This window comes from Vicia villosa, linkage group LG1 (assembly GCF_029867415.1).
Source record: "Vicia villosa cultivar HV-30 ecotype Madison, WI linkage group LG1, Vvil1.0, whole genome shotgun sequence".
Classification (NCBI taxonomy): domain Eukaryota; kingdom Viridiplantae; phylum Streptophyta; class Magnoliopsida; order Fabales; family Fabaceae; genus Vicia; species Vicia villosa.
In genome coordinates, this window is record NC_081180.1 from 177,857,227 (window position 1) to 177,875,262 (window position 18,036).

The 18,036-nt window shown below is 32.2% G+C and overlaps 1 protein-coding gene across 1 annotated transcript; it reads right to left on the bottom strand.

The window, feature by feature from the left end:
• Window positions 1-15,114: 15,114 nt before the first annotated feature.
• LOC131620708 (F-box/LRR-repeat protein At1g67190-like) lies at window positions 15,115-17,825 on the bottom strand. Its single transcript, XM_058891859.1, has one exon. It carries the CDS (start codon window positions 17,282-17,284, stop codon window positions 16,025-16,027), a length of 1,260 nt encoding a protein of 419 aa, XP_058747842.1. The 5' UTR covers window positions 17,285-17,825; the 3' UTR covers window positions 15,115-16,024.
• Window positions 17,826-18,036: the final 211 nt, after the last annotated feature.

Here is an 18,036-nt window from a genome sequence, read left to right on the forward strand (position 1 = left end):
TGTGAGAAAGTAGAAAAAATAAAAAATGAGTAAATGTGATGGAGCTACATGTCACATTATGGTTGATTTAGAAATGAAATAATTGACCCATTAACGAATTACTGAATAATATTTAGATATACATATAAATTTAAAACTGAATACTTGATTGTAAGATGACCAACAATAATATAAACTCAATTGTATTAAATAATCATACAAAAAGAAAAAAAGAATATGTGAAATGGAAAAAGGAAAAAAGAGAAAAAGATATTTTGCTGATAGTGACCCATGAGAAAAAGAAAAATGTTAGACATTTGAAAATAAGAATTTTGTGTCTCAAATAAAGGCAATTGTTAATTACAGTATAATAGGTATTTTATTGATAGTGATGCGTGAGAAAAAAAAAAGAAATTTTGACATTTAAAAATAAAAATGTTATGTCTCAAATAATGACAATTGTTAATTAAAATAAAATAGATATTTTGTTGATAGTGACTGTAAGATGGAAAGTTAGTTCAAAGTTAGTTCAGTTGCGTGCACAACTATTGAGTATTATCCAATTTGATAAAATAAATTCTTAATTTTATTAAAATTTAAAAATAGATTAATTAGTATATTTAGTAATAATAAATAAAAAAATTGATTAGATATGTTGTAAAGATAAAACTAAATGTCAATATTGTATACAGTTATACACCAATTAATATTTAGTATAATAATCATATACTATAATTATACATATTAATATATTATAAATAGTTTTTAATATGTATAAAAATTATAAAATTAGTAATTATTAGAAGGGTGAAAAAGATAAAATAATAAAATGAAAAGAGAAAGAAATATAAAAGAAAAATGAGTTTAATTTGAAAGAATACTAAGATGGTGAGTGAAAGAGTGTAAAGTGAGTTGAAAATGTGTCAAGTGAGAACTTGACACTTGACATCATTTGGTTGAAGTAGAGTGAATTAATTGGAAGATTAGGTTTTTACTATTTTAACTTTTTGCAATTGTAAACAATTTTAAAGTAAAGACATTATCGGTAGTTTGCATGTATGTTATGTTAATAGTTATATAGTTGATAGTTGATTGATAATAGTAATTTGAAAATGATTATTAGTAAGAAAGTATGAAAGCAAGAAATACAAAAATTAAATCTCAATCATTCATCATTACCACTACCCATGATTCCTATTAAAAAGGAAATTAACTTTAAAATAAATTTAAAATTATCCTCTAAAATAATGACAAGTATACATTCATGTCTTTCTTGCTCAAATGATTCTTACTATATAGCATTACTCATAATAAAATGCTAAATCTATAATGTCACATTAATGGGTTGAGTCAATGAATCTGCAAGTTTAAAATTCAAACTCATTAACTGAACTAAAGCTATGTGTAACGCCCGAATAATTTAATTACTATTTTAATCACTATTTTAATCGGTCGTATGTGATATAATTATGTGATAATTGATAATTATATGGTATTGTTGGTGCTTGATGTATTGAGCTACCTTTGTGGGAGGTAGTAGCCTTAAGAGTAGAACTAAGGTAGTGGGGTGAGTGAGCAAAAGTGTAGAAGTTGGTGGCGTGGAAAGTAAGACTTATTAAATTATATCAGTTATTAATTATTTAGTTATTTAATATTAGGTAGATATTATTTAATTAAATAATTGGTGGAAATGGTTACTATTATTTTAATTAGGTGGAATTAGTAGTAATAGTAATATAATAAAATAATAGAAAAGGGGAAGATGAGTGGAGAAGTTGTCATTACGTGAAAAAGAGAAAGAACAGAAGAAGAGAAAAAAGGAGGCTAGGGCTTGGGCAAGATTTCCATGGAAGAGAGGAGTAAAACTCAAGATCGGGAACCATCAGTCTAAGGCAAGGGTGGGGTTCCAACTCTCTAATAGGTGGATTAATTGTGGGTATGTAGGATTGGTGTATGTTAGGTTTTGGTGTAGGGTATTTGTGATTGATTCTTGAAATTGTATGTGATTTGATATGTTAATTGCTTCCAATTGATGTATAGGATGTACAATGAATTGAGTTGTTGTTGTATGAGATAAACATGAGGAAGTATGATGATTTTGAGATGGTATTGTGTTGGATTTGAGTGGAATAAAGGTTGTTGAAGTGCAGAAATTCGTAGCAAGGAAGAATACCACACAGTAGAAAAATTATGTAGAAAACAACGATATGTTGACCTGGAGGCCTGGGAGGTCGACCTAAACTATCCAGAAGCAGGCATATTCCACACTCACAAGTGATAGGTAGACCTGGAGGCCTGGGAGGTCGACCTAAACTGTCCAAAATGTTGTCCATACTTTGACAGATTTTCCTAAGACCATAACTTGAGTTTCTGAACTCTGATTGATGCGCAGTTCGAAGCGTTGGAAAGCTAATGTAATGAATTATAACCTAATAGGATAAAATGATTAATAGGATGTAGTTTCCTAGTAATTGTATCGAGATTGAGTGATAAGATGATGTAGTGATAACATAGTAAGTATTCCCTTTGTTATGAACTGACGTAACCATGTCATGAATAACTTGATGTGTGTTTTCCTTATGACGATGTGATGTTATTGAGATGATGATATGTGTTTTCTTATTATAATATAATGATGTCTTGTGATGAATTAACAATAAGTATGCTTTTATTAAGAAGTTAAAATAACTACGTCATGTTGTTACTTGACTTGTGTACTATGATGTTTGATGTTATTGTGATGATATATGTTTGTATGAAAAAAATATTATTTTGGTCGAAGGCTTAAGCCTTGTGTGTTAGTGTTTTATGAATTGTGATGTGTATTGTTGTGATTAAACGTGATGGTGTTGTACGAACGATGTATGAATGAATTGTATAATATATTGCATGATGATGATGATGTTGTTGGCATGGAATGGCGTAATGTTGAGGGCCTATGCCCTGTAGTTGTATGAGTATGTTGTTGCATGTTGGTGTTGCATGAATTCATTTGGTGATGGCTTATGCCCCATTGTTGGCCTGAATTGGCAAGTTGTTAAGGGCTTATGCCCTATTGATGCCCTATTTGGCTTTAATACGAGGGTTTATGCCATGTTGGTACCACAAGTATTGAGTCAGTTTCAATCTCATTGCATAATATTAGACTACATGATGGATGTGTTGAATTGTGTGTATTGGTATGCTATTATATGATGAGCTATATGGAAGATTTGAAATGCCTAATTTTTCCTAAATATGTATATCCGTTGCATACTTATAATTATACTATCTATTACATTGTTGTGATATCTTACCCCTTCTGTTTGAATGTTTCCTCCACGTGGGTAACGTGCAGGTAATCAGGAATAGTCCGCTAGCAAAGTATCTTTGAAGATGTTGCTCTTCGTCTTTATTAGAGTTTGGCGTCATTGCTCTAATATGTAACACCGGGGGGAATGGACGCTTAGATGTTTTGTTGTTTGATGATTTGTTTAAGAGTCGTAGGAACTCCCTATTGATTGAATAATTTATCGTTTTCCTGTTGAATGCAAATGACTTTCATTATTAACTATGATTTTCCTTCGCGTAATAAAAAGTATTGTTTGAGGATTATAAAGTTTGTCTTGATTCCTCCGAAACCGTGTTATGCATCTTTAACAAATGAGCAGGTTTGGTATGTTTGAAAAATGTGAAATCCTAATTGCATGTTTTGGCTTTATATTTATTATTTTGAAATTTTTTACTCTAATTTCTTATTAATATTCAACGGGGAATTAAGGTGTTACACTATGCGAGTTATTACAGATTGAATTGGATATATTTGTACATAAACAAATTCAAATAATTAGTAAATTAGTTTACTTTAAATTTGCGAGTTAGCGTGTCAACCCACTTCTAAGAGCGGATCCAGATATTACATATTGGTGTGGCTAAACATGAAAGAATATATGAACTAAATTATATTCAAAATAAGAAATAATAATGTTTGATGAAGTACATTTACAATGAGAATCGTCTACTATCCATTTCTTGAAAATGAGCTAAAATAACATCATTGTTAATTGTTCCAAGAACATTTTTTTCTATTAAAGTCACAAGACAATTATTTAACCACCAATCACTCATTTTTTTACATAGCTAACTCTTCACAAACTTCATAGTTGAAAAAATATGTTCCATGCTTGCAGTTGCTACTGGAAAGACTAAATCCAACTTCAAAAGCTTATAAATCATATCAAATATGTTGCACTTATTTTTTCCACAAGTTTTCCACAAAGATCTGAAAGTCCTTTTAACTTTGCAAATTTTGGGTAACATCGAACATTTCTAACATAATTCTGAAGTTGATGTCGCACCACCACTTCCGACGCATCTACAAAATCATTTGGATAAAGTTCAACCATCCTAAAAAAAAAAAATTCACATCAAAATCTTCAAATAACGATGAGGGACTCAAACATAAAACACATTGTAAAAGTTTAGTATTTCTTCATCAACCTAGCATGCAACTGCAAATCTAAAACACTAAACAAACAATCATGATTATAATGATGCAAATTAAAAACACTAGAAGTTGTAGCATGTCGTCTAGGTTTCTTCCCTTATACATACGGTGCATCCATATCAGACACGTCCATATCATGCTTAATGAAAATTTCCATAATATTAGATATAAGTTCTTCTCGCCATCATTCCTCATTTCTTGTAATTCTTGTTTGGTAGCATTGACAAGTGACAAAGCATTCAAAAGGTCTTGATCATGCTTTTGTAGCACTACACTCAAATCATTTTTAAATCTTAAAATATAACCATCATATATAACGTGAAGATAAAATCAAGGGACTGAAGCACATCTTGCAAAAGCATAATTTCACCATATTTTTCAAACGATGTATCCTTCCCAACTTCTTCAAGTACCTCAATAATAGCACCATACAAAGTAATCAAACTAGATAGAGTCCTAAAGTGGAAACTCTAACGAGTATCACCCTCTCTAGAAACAAATGTTTCTTGATTTAATCCACTAGCAATCTCTATCGTGCCCTCTTCAATCAATTTAGCAAACTGAGTTACTTGTTTGTCTCGAAGCAATTCTTTTCTCTTTTTAGAAGATTGTATGAAATTAACAAACATAGTGACCTTGCCCAAAATATCAATAACATTTTTGTGAGTATTAGCACATGCAACAAGTGCAAATTGAAGTTAATGGGCAAAAAATGCACATAATAAGCAGATGGATTCTCATTATGGATTACAGTTCTCAAACCACCAAACTTACCTCGCTTATTGCCAGCACCATCATACCCTTGCCCCCAAATGATAGATAAACTCAAGCCATTAATAGACAACAACTTCTCAAGTACCTCCTTAAGTGATTTAACACTTGTTTCTTTAACACTTAAGATGCTAAGAAGTCTTTATTTTACCAAACATTCACTATTAACATAGCGAACAACAACAAACATTTGTTCTTTACCAGCAACGTCACAAGATTCATCAATCAAAACAAAAAACACATCATCCATAAAATCACATATAATTTATTGAGTTATTTCACATGCATAAGCAGCAACAAGATCCTTTTGAATCTAATGGGCAATTATAAAGTTATTTCCCTGAGCACAATCTATTACACTAGCTATCTCTGGGTCAATTTCCTGTAGAGTGTCCACTAACTCGAGAAATGGCCCCTTAAAGAAAGAGTTAAGGGACAAGCACTCCCTCTAAATGGCATGTCTGACCTCAAAAGAAACTTAGTTTCTATAAGAGACGTGTTTACATGAACACGATATTTGAAATTCATTTGCTTAGTTTAATTAACAAACGCAATGTTAATACTTTGGTTTGGATTCATGAGAGCGTAACCCATATGCACACAATCAATATGACTATTGGAAGATGTAGCATGATTAGCCCATTTTTTAGATCTCTTCCAGTCACCAAACCCCTCTTCCACAAAGTGACCCCCTATATATAGAGACATTTTTAAACAAAAAACATGGCAAATAAAATGCTAGGTCCATAGATGAAATTATGAGGAGGTTGAGGACGACCTATTTTTGAATTAGATTTCCTTACATCATTTTGGATGTCAGGGTGATAACTTAAAACTGGAGGCCTAATTCCTGGATTCGTTTCCAACAACTTATAATCAAAAACTTTAATACTCTCACTTCGATGTTGAGTTTCTGATGATTCTAGATTAGTAGAAGAAGCATCTTTGTCTCTAGAAAGCACAAGAAAAAATTTCTTCATCCTATAAAAACAACAATGAAACCATTTAAAAGAGTTATTCATAATATTAAGAGAATAGTAAAATCAATTGATTATAAAGAAAACCATTTATGAAAAATTGAGAAAATTGATTTTTTTTTTAAACAAATTGAGGTTTTATGGTTCAACTCAAAAAAAAGAAAAGAATAAGAGAAAATTGAAATACCCACTTTACCTTTGATTTTCAATCACCCATAAATAACTACAGGCAAGGCAAGTGAAAAAATTGAAGAAAGAAAAATGAAGAATTAACACATAGAAGAGGAAGAGACAAGCATGAGAAATGATGAAGCTTGTGAAGAAGACAAAAAAATAAAATACTTTGAGATAGAGAGAGAGAGAGAGAGAGAGAGAGAAATAAGAGAGAGAGAGAGAGAGAGAGAGAGAGAGAGGGAGAAATAAGAGGAAGAGATATTGTGAGAGAAAAGTGAGTTGGTGATTTTTACTTTATTAATTAACCTAAACCTAAGTGAGTCGGTCATCTTCAATTTTTGGTGAAACACGTTTGGTCAGCTGATATTCCCCATCTAAATCTTTGGTAGTTTGGCGGCTTATGCATGATAAGATTTTGACTGATGAGAGTCTCAAGGTCATAGGCTGCTTAATTCCGTCAATGTTTATTTTGTGCTTGACAAGTAAAGAATCCTTTTTTTATCTGTTTTTCAAATGCAGATTTGCCGTATATATTTAGAATTGGCTAGCAAATAAGCTGGAGGTTAGAATGCATTTTGATACAGTCCAAGACTTGTGGAAGATATGTGATATGAATTGGTCCCAGCAGGGTAATGTGGTTATTCAATCAGCTTTGGTCGACAAAATTAATACCATATGGAATTATCGAAACTTGGCTAGATTCTAGTCAAAACAAATAACTTGTTAGAATGCTACAACATTGCAATTCATCCGCCACGTGCTCCGAAAATTGTGGAAGTCTTTTGGTCTCCGCCACAAACAAATTGGATGAAAGTTAACATAGATGATTCCTCCATATCTACTTATTCAGCTTGTGTAGGTTTATTCAGAAACTCAAATGCGGATTTCGTGGTTGGCTTTAAGGAAAGTCTGAGTCGTGGCAACGCATTTCATGCGGAACTGGCAGGGGATATATGAGCAATTGTGATCGCCCATGCTAATCTTTGGTATCGGCTTTGGTTTGAAACATATTTGGAATTAGTCGTCAAAGCTTTCTCCAAATCTACTTCCATTCCGTAGGGTCTAAGGCATAGATGGGAGAATTGTAAATGATTTTCTCATAGTATGCAACTGGTGGTGTCCCATATATATATATATATATATATATATATATATATATATATATATATATATATATATATATATATATATATATATATATATATATATATATATATATATATATATAAGTTGTGACTGTTCTAATATGTTAGAGGTTGAGATAAAAAAAATTCAATTTTCTGCTTATAGCAAACTAGACACAAGCCTAAAAACAACTATGCTTCTATATAAATTTCAATTAAGAAAATCATGTAATCTAATTAATTATATTAAAATTTGTCAATAATATATATAGAGTATATATTTATTTATATAAATTGTCGTTTAATCATCATAACGTCTATTTTCACTAAATTAATTATGGTGAACACTCCGGTACCCTTGAATTTAGTTAGGTACCGATATCCTCGTCCAATCAAATTTATTATTTAATGACATGTCACTTCTTACAATTATTTTATTTAAAATAAAGTCAAATTCTAAATCAATTTGCAGTTAAGATTCCGATATCCAATTTCTTATCATGGGTACCTAAGAATTTACCTTCAATTATTATCTCATGATTTTAAATACTATATCGAGTAATTTATAAATGAGGTTATAATCTTGCAAGTAATTTTTTATAAATCTCAATTTTATCTTTATTTTGATATATTTAAGCATATTATTTTTTAATTTTTTAATGAAAAAACTAGTTTCGCATTGTAAAAAAGTAATAATAATTATAAGTTTTAAAAAATGTTTAAAAAATACACCTAGTAATTAAGAAAAAAGAATAGTTGAGAGAAAAATCCTTTGAGAGAAAAATTCAAAAGTGAGATTATTAATACTACTTAATCCTATTAATTTATAATTGAATATACTGTTGTTAGTGTCTCACTATGATTATACAAAGTGTGGAAAAAATTTGATCTTGAGAAAATCAATCATTCGTTGACCTTGTATTAAGTGATTATATTGTGTATCTTTTCTATCAAGTGATATCTAGAGTTTCAATTTATTACACAATTAGCGAGTCAATCTCAACGTCATTAGCAACAATGATTAAGTTAACCTGTTCAAACTATTTCATTTAAAAATCAACTACTACAAAGATTTGTACCAACCTTTGTAGAATAAAGGGACAAAATGAGAAACAAGTCTGATGATGACTGTAATTTGATGAACATGAAAACAATTGGACAAATTTGACAATGAATATATTAAAGTGTTTTACATCACATAACGCAAGAAACAGCTATGTTCATGATATGAAAGAAACTAAATGTTGTACAAAAGAAAGACGACCCATAATAATGCCTATATTATTCAACAATTGATGAACCTCGATTACAGAGTGACCCTAACTGTTTTCGAACACTTGAGCGATTTTCAAGGATTAGTAAATCAACTCACTGACATGAAGATGATGAATTGCAAACATTGTCCACAAGAAGTTCAACACTAGGGACAAGTCAATAGATGATTTCATAGGAGGGCCGAGCACCAAAAGATACGTAGAATTTTATTACTATCACGAGAAAGGCCACATAACGAGAGAATACATGAAGCTTAAAAGAGAGCATCAAGAAAATGATGATGCGAGTAACATAACCCTTACAATTGTTCATGGCGATGAGGTAATCTTTGTTTGCGATGATGTGCAGGGATTTTAAGAGAGGTTTTTCAAAATTGATCCTCTTAGCGGAACAATCCTGATGAGAGGATCTTGAATAAACCATTAACCACAAACCAAACACGAATAAGGATTCAAGAATTACCTCTTGAAGCGTGTTTTATCTTTTGATCACGAACGACGGAAGATACCGGCACCTCTACGTAGTCCACACGAGTGTAAAGTGGAAGGCGGTGCTAGTCGTTCTTACTCTGAGAAAATTGACAATTAGCTATTGTTAGGGGAAAGAGCTCCTCTATTTATAGAGAGCTTCTAAAACTCTAATGCTCTTATTTTTTTGGCTTTTCCAAAATAAGCTCAATCTTATTTAATTAAACTATTTTAATTAAATAAATATTATTTATATTTAATTAAACTCTTTTAATTAAATTAAATAAATTATTATTTAAATTAAATCATATTTAATTTAATTAACTGTCAATTCTCATTTATTTAATTAAATAAATTATATATGTGCTAAATGTATTAAACAATTTAAATAGTATTAACACATAATTAAATTAAATCATATTCAATTTAATCATCCATTTCACTATAAGTACTCTATGCGTGTGACCTTGTAGATTCTCATAATGATGACAATAATATTAAATCACATATTTAATATTATAAACAGTGATCGGTATCTAGCAACACATCATTGTTACCCAAGTGACGAGAATGTCGTGTGATTTGACATAACCTTTATGTGATAATGATTATGTGTACAATTACCCTTTTGACCTTATATATATATTGAACACAAGACATATAATGTGTCACCCTTGTATAGTCCAATATTTTATTCCTTGATCCCTGAGTATATAACAACAAAAAAGCCTAATATCTAATATTGACTTATTTGAGCACAACCATACATTTTACAATCATACTCTATCAAGGACCCCACAGATATTACTCTCGTATATGTAGGAGGGACAAATCCCATCTAGGTCACTCATGTCCCTCAACATGATTTGTAAAGTACCCATTAACCATCCTTATGGTCATCCTGTTACATACAACGTTTGATTGGCAATAAAGTACTTGACTCCACATCTAGGATCCATAGTGGTTTTAGGTCGAAGGGTAGTGGTATACACCACTATCACTATGAGAATAACTTATGACACTTACATAACAAACTATGTAGTATTATCATGGTGAGTCAATCCAGTATAAATATTACTCCTAATATTTATACCTATGTGAAGACTTGATATCTCATATCCATGACCTGTGAGATGCGGTCATCAATCTACTCACATAATAGTCTCTATGCATTACTGTTGTCCTATTTGACAGGAAAGCTTGACTACGGATACTTTAAGAATAACGTCATTATGTTTAATGAGGTCTCACGATTAAGTCACACTTAATATATACAAAAAGCACATGCAACCAATACTGATTGACTGTTAGGGCTTACTCCAACATGATGGTCATGTTAATTTGACATCACAAGTTACATGTTGGGTCGTGTATTCTAGTGCATCATTTCATGTAAACTCACAAAAATATTTCTTTTCTTCATATACAAGTGGTGATTTTTGCTATGTGGATATGGGGAATGCTAATATATCTTGTTGAGAAACAAGTGTGAAATGTGTAAGTCCCACATTGCTTGGAAAAGTGGAGGTTGAACACTTTATAAGTGAGAGGAGTCATACACCCATTGCCTTAAGTTTTTTTGTGCATATGTGGTGTCTCTCTCACTTGTTTGAGCGAGTCTTTGACCTTTAGGTGAGTGTTTGATCAAATGTGAATGATTCCCTTTTATGATGACCCATCAGTGGTATTATAACTGATGGTTGGAGTAATGGACTGACTCCTTGTATCGAAAGTCTTCTCGACATGGTGGTGTTCAGGTAGCGTGTCTCGTTGAAGTGACTGTGACATGATAAAGGTGTTATTCAATGGTGGTACAAGTATATGGATGAAAGAGCTTCCATTTGAAGGGGGAACATAATGGATGAATTCACACTTGAGAGGGAGATTATTGAGAAACAAGTGTGAGTTGTTTAAGTCCCACATTGCTTGGAAAGTAGAGATTTATCACTTTTTAAGTAAGATGATCCATAAAATCATTGCCTTAAGGTTTTGGATACATATGTGGTGTCTCTCTCACTTGTTTATATGAGTCTTTGACCTTTAGGTGACTGTTTGACCTTATGTGAATGCTTCCCCTTCATGATGACCCATCAGATCCAAGCTTGTGGGTAAACGACATGTTTGCCTAGAAATAAACATTGGTTATTGCCTAACACTGAGATATGTGAGACATGTTCCAAACACGTGTCTCAATCTAATATCTACAACCCAACTAGACGAAGAAGGCTATACTAGTGTATTAGGGATAGAAATAGAAGCTAGAAAAAATTTCTCGGTTGATAGCTCGAAGGAAGAAAGTAAACACTCCTTATGTGATAGAAGCCAAAGTTAATAATGAGTGTGTCGATGCTCTCGAAGAATACTCATAGGTTGAGATATGGCATAAACGACTCAGACATATGAGTGAGAAGAGACTTCAAATTCTAGTCAAAAGAGATATAATGGTATGTGTAAAAGGATAAAAAATGTCACTTAAGCCATGTGCACATTTCTTGATTGGACAATAAGATAGAGCTTCATTTTTCTACAAGGTCTCACATGGAAGATCAAATGTTTTAGATTTGATGCATTTTAATGTTTATGTTCTAATGACCACCAATACTCATGGAGGTGCAAGGTATTTTCTTATCTTTATTAATGACTACTTCAGGAAGGTTTGGGCATATTACCTTAAAAAAAGACCATGTCGTAAGATTCAAACAATTTCATGCTAGTTTTGAGCTATAATTTGGTAAAAGAAAGTTAAAATGTGTTTGCATGGACAATATAGGAGGATTTATGGGAGACTTGGGACATTACTGTGTGAGTTATGAAATTTGACAAGAATGATATGTTCCAAATACGCCTCAGCATGATGGAGTGGTAGAGAGGATAAAAACTACTGTCAAAAGAGTAAGGACGATGTTATCTCATGCCAAGTTATCCAAGAGTTTTAGGGGTGAGGATCTGATTATTGTAGTTAATTTGATCAACTTATCCCCTTTATCTTTGTTGAATGGTGATGTTACAAACAGGTTTTGGATATATATATAAAGATGTATCCTATAACCATTGAAGGTGTTTAGTTGTAAAACATTTGTTCATGTTTCAAAATATGGTAGATCAAAACTTGACATTAATTCGAAGGAATTCATCTTCTTGATATATGGAAATGAAGAATTCAGGTTACGACTATGGGATCTTGTTGATAAAAACATTATTATAAGTAAATATGTGGTCTTCGTTTAAGACTAGAACATTAAAGATATTTCTAAGTATGTTAATCTTATAAGCTCTAGATAACATCTTATAAACTTAGATTTAGTTCCTCTTTCAGAGCGTTACATGGAAGATAAAATAGGATATGTTGGAGATGCACAAAATAACCTCAAATTTATAAAGATCCAAATAAATTAGTTAATGGTAACATGACTAAAGGTTCCCGTGATGAAATGGGGGAAGACTATAAGGAAGAAGAACAAGATATTAAAGAGCCCCAATTAAGAAGGTTGGTTAGGATTCCTAATCCACAAGCTAAATATCCTGCCACGGAGTATGTGCTACTCACTCGTGAGGGGGAAATAGAATCTAATGAAGAAGTTATGGTGGATTACCACAAGGCAAAGTGGTTGAAAGCCATGAAAGTAGAAATGTAATCCTTGCATGAGAACGAGACTTATGAGTTATAGAGTTACCAAAATATAAAAGACCATTCAAAGCAAATGGGTGTACAATTTGAAGAGTAAAGAGAATAGCACACTACCCAGGTACAAGGCAAGATTAGTCCTGAAGGCTTAGTGACTTTTGAAAAGATTTGTTTACCCGTGGTAAAGATGTTAATAATTTGGGTAGTGCTTGGTTTGGCAGCAAGTTTGAATCTAAATATGGAGTGGCTAGATGTAAAATATGCATTTCTTCATGGTGGTTTGGAAAAAGAAATTTACATGGAGAAACAAAAGGGATTCAAAGTCAAAGGAAAAGAAGATTTAGTATGTTAGCTGAAAAATAACCTATATGGACTTAAGTAGGCACCACATCAATGGTATAAGAAGTTTGATTCCTTCATGATTAAGCATGGATATCCAATAACTTCTTATAATCATTTTGTATTTGTAAGATAATTGTTGATGGCAAATTCATCATACTACTTTTGTATGTTAACAATATCTTGATCATAGGAAAAATTGGTGACAAGATCAGCAAACTGAAAAATAAAATGAAGAAGTCTTTTTATATGAAACACTTAGGACCTGTAAAACATATTCTAGGCATTTCCATTTGTTATGATCAGAAGGAACGAAAGTTGTGGTTATCACAAGAAAGCTATATCGAGAAGGTATTTAAGTTGTTTCACATGGAGAAAGCAAAGTCAGTTTCTATTCCACCTGCTAGTCATTTAATGCTTAGCTCAAAGAAAATTCCAACATGTGAAATTGAAAAAGAAGAGATGTACAAGGTGTCATATGGTTCAGTTATTGGAAGCTTAATGTATGCAATGGTGTGAACACGGCCAGACATAACACACATAGTTGGTGTTGTAAGCAGATTATTGACTAAACAAGGAAAGTAGCATTTAGAATGTTGTGAAGTGAATCTTAAGATATCTCAAAGGAACTTCCAAAATGAATTTATGCTTTATGAATAGAAGACGTGGAATCATTGACTTATACAAATGCAGATAAGGCAGTAGATATTGATTCTAGGAATCTACTTATGGATTTCTGATTGCATTTTTAGAGGGAACAGTGTCCTGACAGTTAAAGTTACCAAAGTGTGTTGTTTTTTACCATAGACGTAGAGTTCATTATAGTAATAGAATCTTGCAAAGAAATACTATGGATGAAGTGTTTCTTGTAATGAGTTAGAGCATGAACAACATAAGTATATCATGCATTGTGATGGTCATATTGCTATCCACTTGGGCAAGAATTTGAGTTTTCACTTGAGGTCGAAGCACATCAATGTGAGATATCAGTAGATTTGTAATATATTGGAATCCAAGCAATTACAACTTGAGAAATCCATACTGATAATAATAGTTTAGATATGATGAACAAGTCCTTACCTAAGGACAAATACGAGTTTTGCAGAAAAGTTGTTGGACTACTAGAGTCACCCATCTAGGGGATGGGGATGGGGGGAGATTGATTCTCTAAGGGGTTGTTTGGGAGTTGGTTTTTGGAGGGAAATGCTTTGGGGGATTACGTTTATATCTTAAAATGTGTTTGATATTTTTTTTAAATTTTAAAAACGATATGATTTTCTATGTTAATGTAGTATATTGTTTTTTAAACTTTTTAAAAATAGCACACACATTTAAAGATATAGGTGCAACCTTCCAAAATCTTCCGCTTCAAAATCTTCCAAAAATCAGCTAGAGCAAGCCCCAAAAAAAATGAATGGAAGAAGAATATGAAAAAAAAACTCTCCTTTGAATATGGCCACCAATAGCTTGAAGTGTTAGCTTTAAAAATTCCACCCTTCTTTCATTTTTAAGCACTTACAAAAATTCTTATAATAAGAATACTCACTAAATAAATATTCTTACGTAAACGGCAAAAATTAAATTTATAATTTTTAAAGGATGAGTTAACTTCATATCAATTTAACTATATTTAAGGGGGTGTTTAGGAGTTGGTTTTTAGAAGATTTTGGAGAAAAAAACTTTGGAGGGTTGCATTTATATCTTGAAATATGTTGGATATTTTAAAAAAATTTAAAAACAATATACTACATTAACATATAAAATCATATCATTTTTTAAACTTTTTAAAAAATATCAAACATATTTTAAGATATAGACGCAACTCTTCAAAACATTTCCCACCAAAATCCTCCAAAAACCAACTCCGAAAGAGTCCCTAAGCATATGAATTAACCTTTACCAATTTAAGCATCATTCATCCGCATATAAGTTTAGAAACATTGACAACCAATGGTGACAATTAGACACTTATATAGGACTATCTTTACTTTGTGTAGCCGTAAATAACGATGCAATGAACATGGTAACTATATCTTACTAAAAATTGTTGAGTGAAATCTGGAAGACTTGATTGATTGTAAAAAATATACTTTTTTTTTTTTACAGGTTAATGCATGACTCTGTTTCTCCTCTGAAACATGCTAAATTCCCACAAAATTACTTTTTTTTGTCGTTAGGTTCAGTGTGGTTCAATTGAGTGAACTAAATGACCCAAAATTTCACTGGTATTTGATATCAGTTATGGTTTTTAGAACCCTTGTTTGAACAGAATAAATATAGGAAGGGATGCACACTTCAAATTAATCATATACACTGTACTCTGTAGTACAAAAAGAATGCAATTTCCTTTGGAAAACAATAACAAAATGATGCAAAACATTTTCAAATTCCATAGATAAAACCAGGAATAGAACTTCCAAATCCCTTAAAATGGGTCTGAAACATGCGAAAAGTAAATACTCATTACAGTTAGAATGAGTGAAATTGCAGTATTACAACATATTAGAAAAACATGATGGATGTGAATATGTGATATCTATGTGTTTGGTCATCATTCATCAATGTCCTCGAGATTGAACAAAAAACACAGCTCTGTTAAGATCTATAGGCAAAACTAAAGATGTAGTAACCAAAATTCTCTCTTTTACACAGAAAACTGTTACAGTACTTTACAATTTCTTGACTCTTGTGAATAGTGATTCAAAATTGAAGAAACAGACAACAATGAACAAAGTAACACATGAGATATAGAAGTGCCTTCTGGTTGAAAGATGGTCAAGACAAGAAAGAATGAGTTAGGGAACTCGCTATTCATATTCAAACTCTATCTTTACATCCATATATTGTCTTCCAAGTTGAATAATGAATTCAGTAAATTTTGCCAAAATTATGCACTCTTCATGTGTTTTAACCTCTGAAACAAAACCATGAATGACCATTTTTTTCAAGTTAGGGCATCTTTGTAGAAGCCCATCTACCCATACTGCAAAAAGTTCATTGATTGAAGTCCATCCAAGTTCTAAAACCGACACATTCATCAGAAGAGACGAGCCTTGTAGGCCATAGTTAAGTACACCGTCTCTCAAATCGTAACTTAATGACAGGTGCATCAATTGAGGAAAACAAACTGAAATCGTTTCCAAGTCGACAACCTCTTCATCGTCTTCAAAAACAACCCCCCACAGTCGAAGTCTACGTAACTTCGATGCTTTTGAGATCATATGATAAAACTTCGGCCACATAATTGTGAAGTTGCTTATGTCTACAAACTCAAGGTTATCTGCATTGTCACCAATATCAAGATGGATGACACTCACATCATCAACCTTCAACACTTTCAAAGATGCCTTTCCAATCAATTCAAAAACCTCAAAAGTACAATCTTTAAGATGTAAACACTCGAGCAAATCCGCCTCTATTACAAATTTATCCAAACCAAACGACTCAACCGAGAATTCCTTCAAAGAAGAGCTACTAAGCTCCATGGAAGCCTGTGAATCCGACATAGCGATCTCCGGGCTAACCATACACAGCGTCTCAAGCCTCGGACAAGCAGTAAGTAAAAGACACAAATCCAACTCCGAGATGCTAACGAAACTCAACGAAAGCGACCTCAAGCAAGGAAACTTCTGATAACTAGGCTCCACACGCGTGATAAAGCTCCGACCCAACGCCAACACTTCCAGCTTCTGCCTACCGCATTTCTCAATAATATTAAACATCGGCGGCGTGCTCACGTAAAAATGCAACTCGCGCAACGTATCCCTCGTATACATAAGCCACGCGATAACGGGTGCAGTAGAAAATTCATGAACATCACTCATCGATACAATTAAACACCGCAATGCCTTGGTTTGGAAGATTGTTTGAGTAATGAGTATTTCCAAACTATTAGAGGTTAATTCATGATAAACAGACCAATCACAAGAGCTGAATGAAAGAGTGTGGAGATGAGATCGCCATGCTTCTCTCCATTTCTTGCAAGTTGTTGAAGCAATCACAGTTTCACGAGCAGACCCAATGTGAGATAGTATATTACCAATCACTTCAACAGGGATATTCTCCATAAGAGAATAAAATAAACTCAGAGTCTATGAAACACAGACACCAGACACACGACACTGAGACTCCTCGTAAGTCGTAAGTCGCCACTAATAATAATTTTAGAAAATAAATAAATAAAACGTAATTACAAATGTCAGCGGAGACATTGATCCAGACACAATTTTTTTCAGAAGTGTAAGTGCTACGGAGCTCTTAATAAAAAACACTTAACCAACTACACCAATGTTGATGTGGAAATTGAATACTAATTAGGGCAAAACTAATGCACAGTTATACTAATTGTAAGGAATCGGGATCGGAATATGCAAAAAGGATTTGAAAAAATTGTTGAATTGAGAATTTTGGGGAAATTGGGAGTTACGGTAATGAAGAGTGGAAGGAATAAGAAGAATGCAATTGAAGAAAGTGACTAACCAGAAGAATGAAGCGATGATCGTGAAGTGGAAGTGGAATCTGGAAATGGATCAAAGGAATGGGGGCGAAGGTTTGAATGAATGAAGAAAAGAGAGGGTGAGGTTCGTTCGTCGCTATGCGTTTGATTCATTGAAGTTTTATTTTTTTATTTAATTTTTTTGAATAATTTAAATAAAACGTCAATAAAAAGTAATCTTTCTTTTTTCTTGGGAATTTTTGTTGGAGAAAAGGAAAATGGTCTACATCGTGGGTCCTAAATAATTTTTTAATTAATGTAATTATGTCCTTTTATAAATATATAAATAATTTAAAGTATGTTTTTTTTACAATTAATAAAATA

Bases quoted from the DNA above. Each gene is read 5' to 3' on its own strand.
- LOC131620708 (XM_058891859.1), bottom strand. From the start codon at position 17,284: ATGGAGAATATCCCTGTTGAAGTGATTGGTAATATACTATCTCACATT.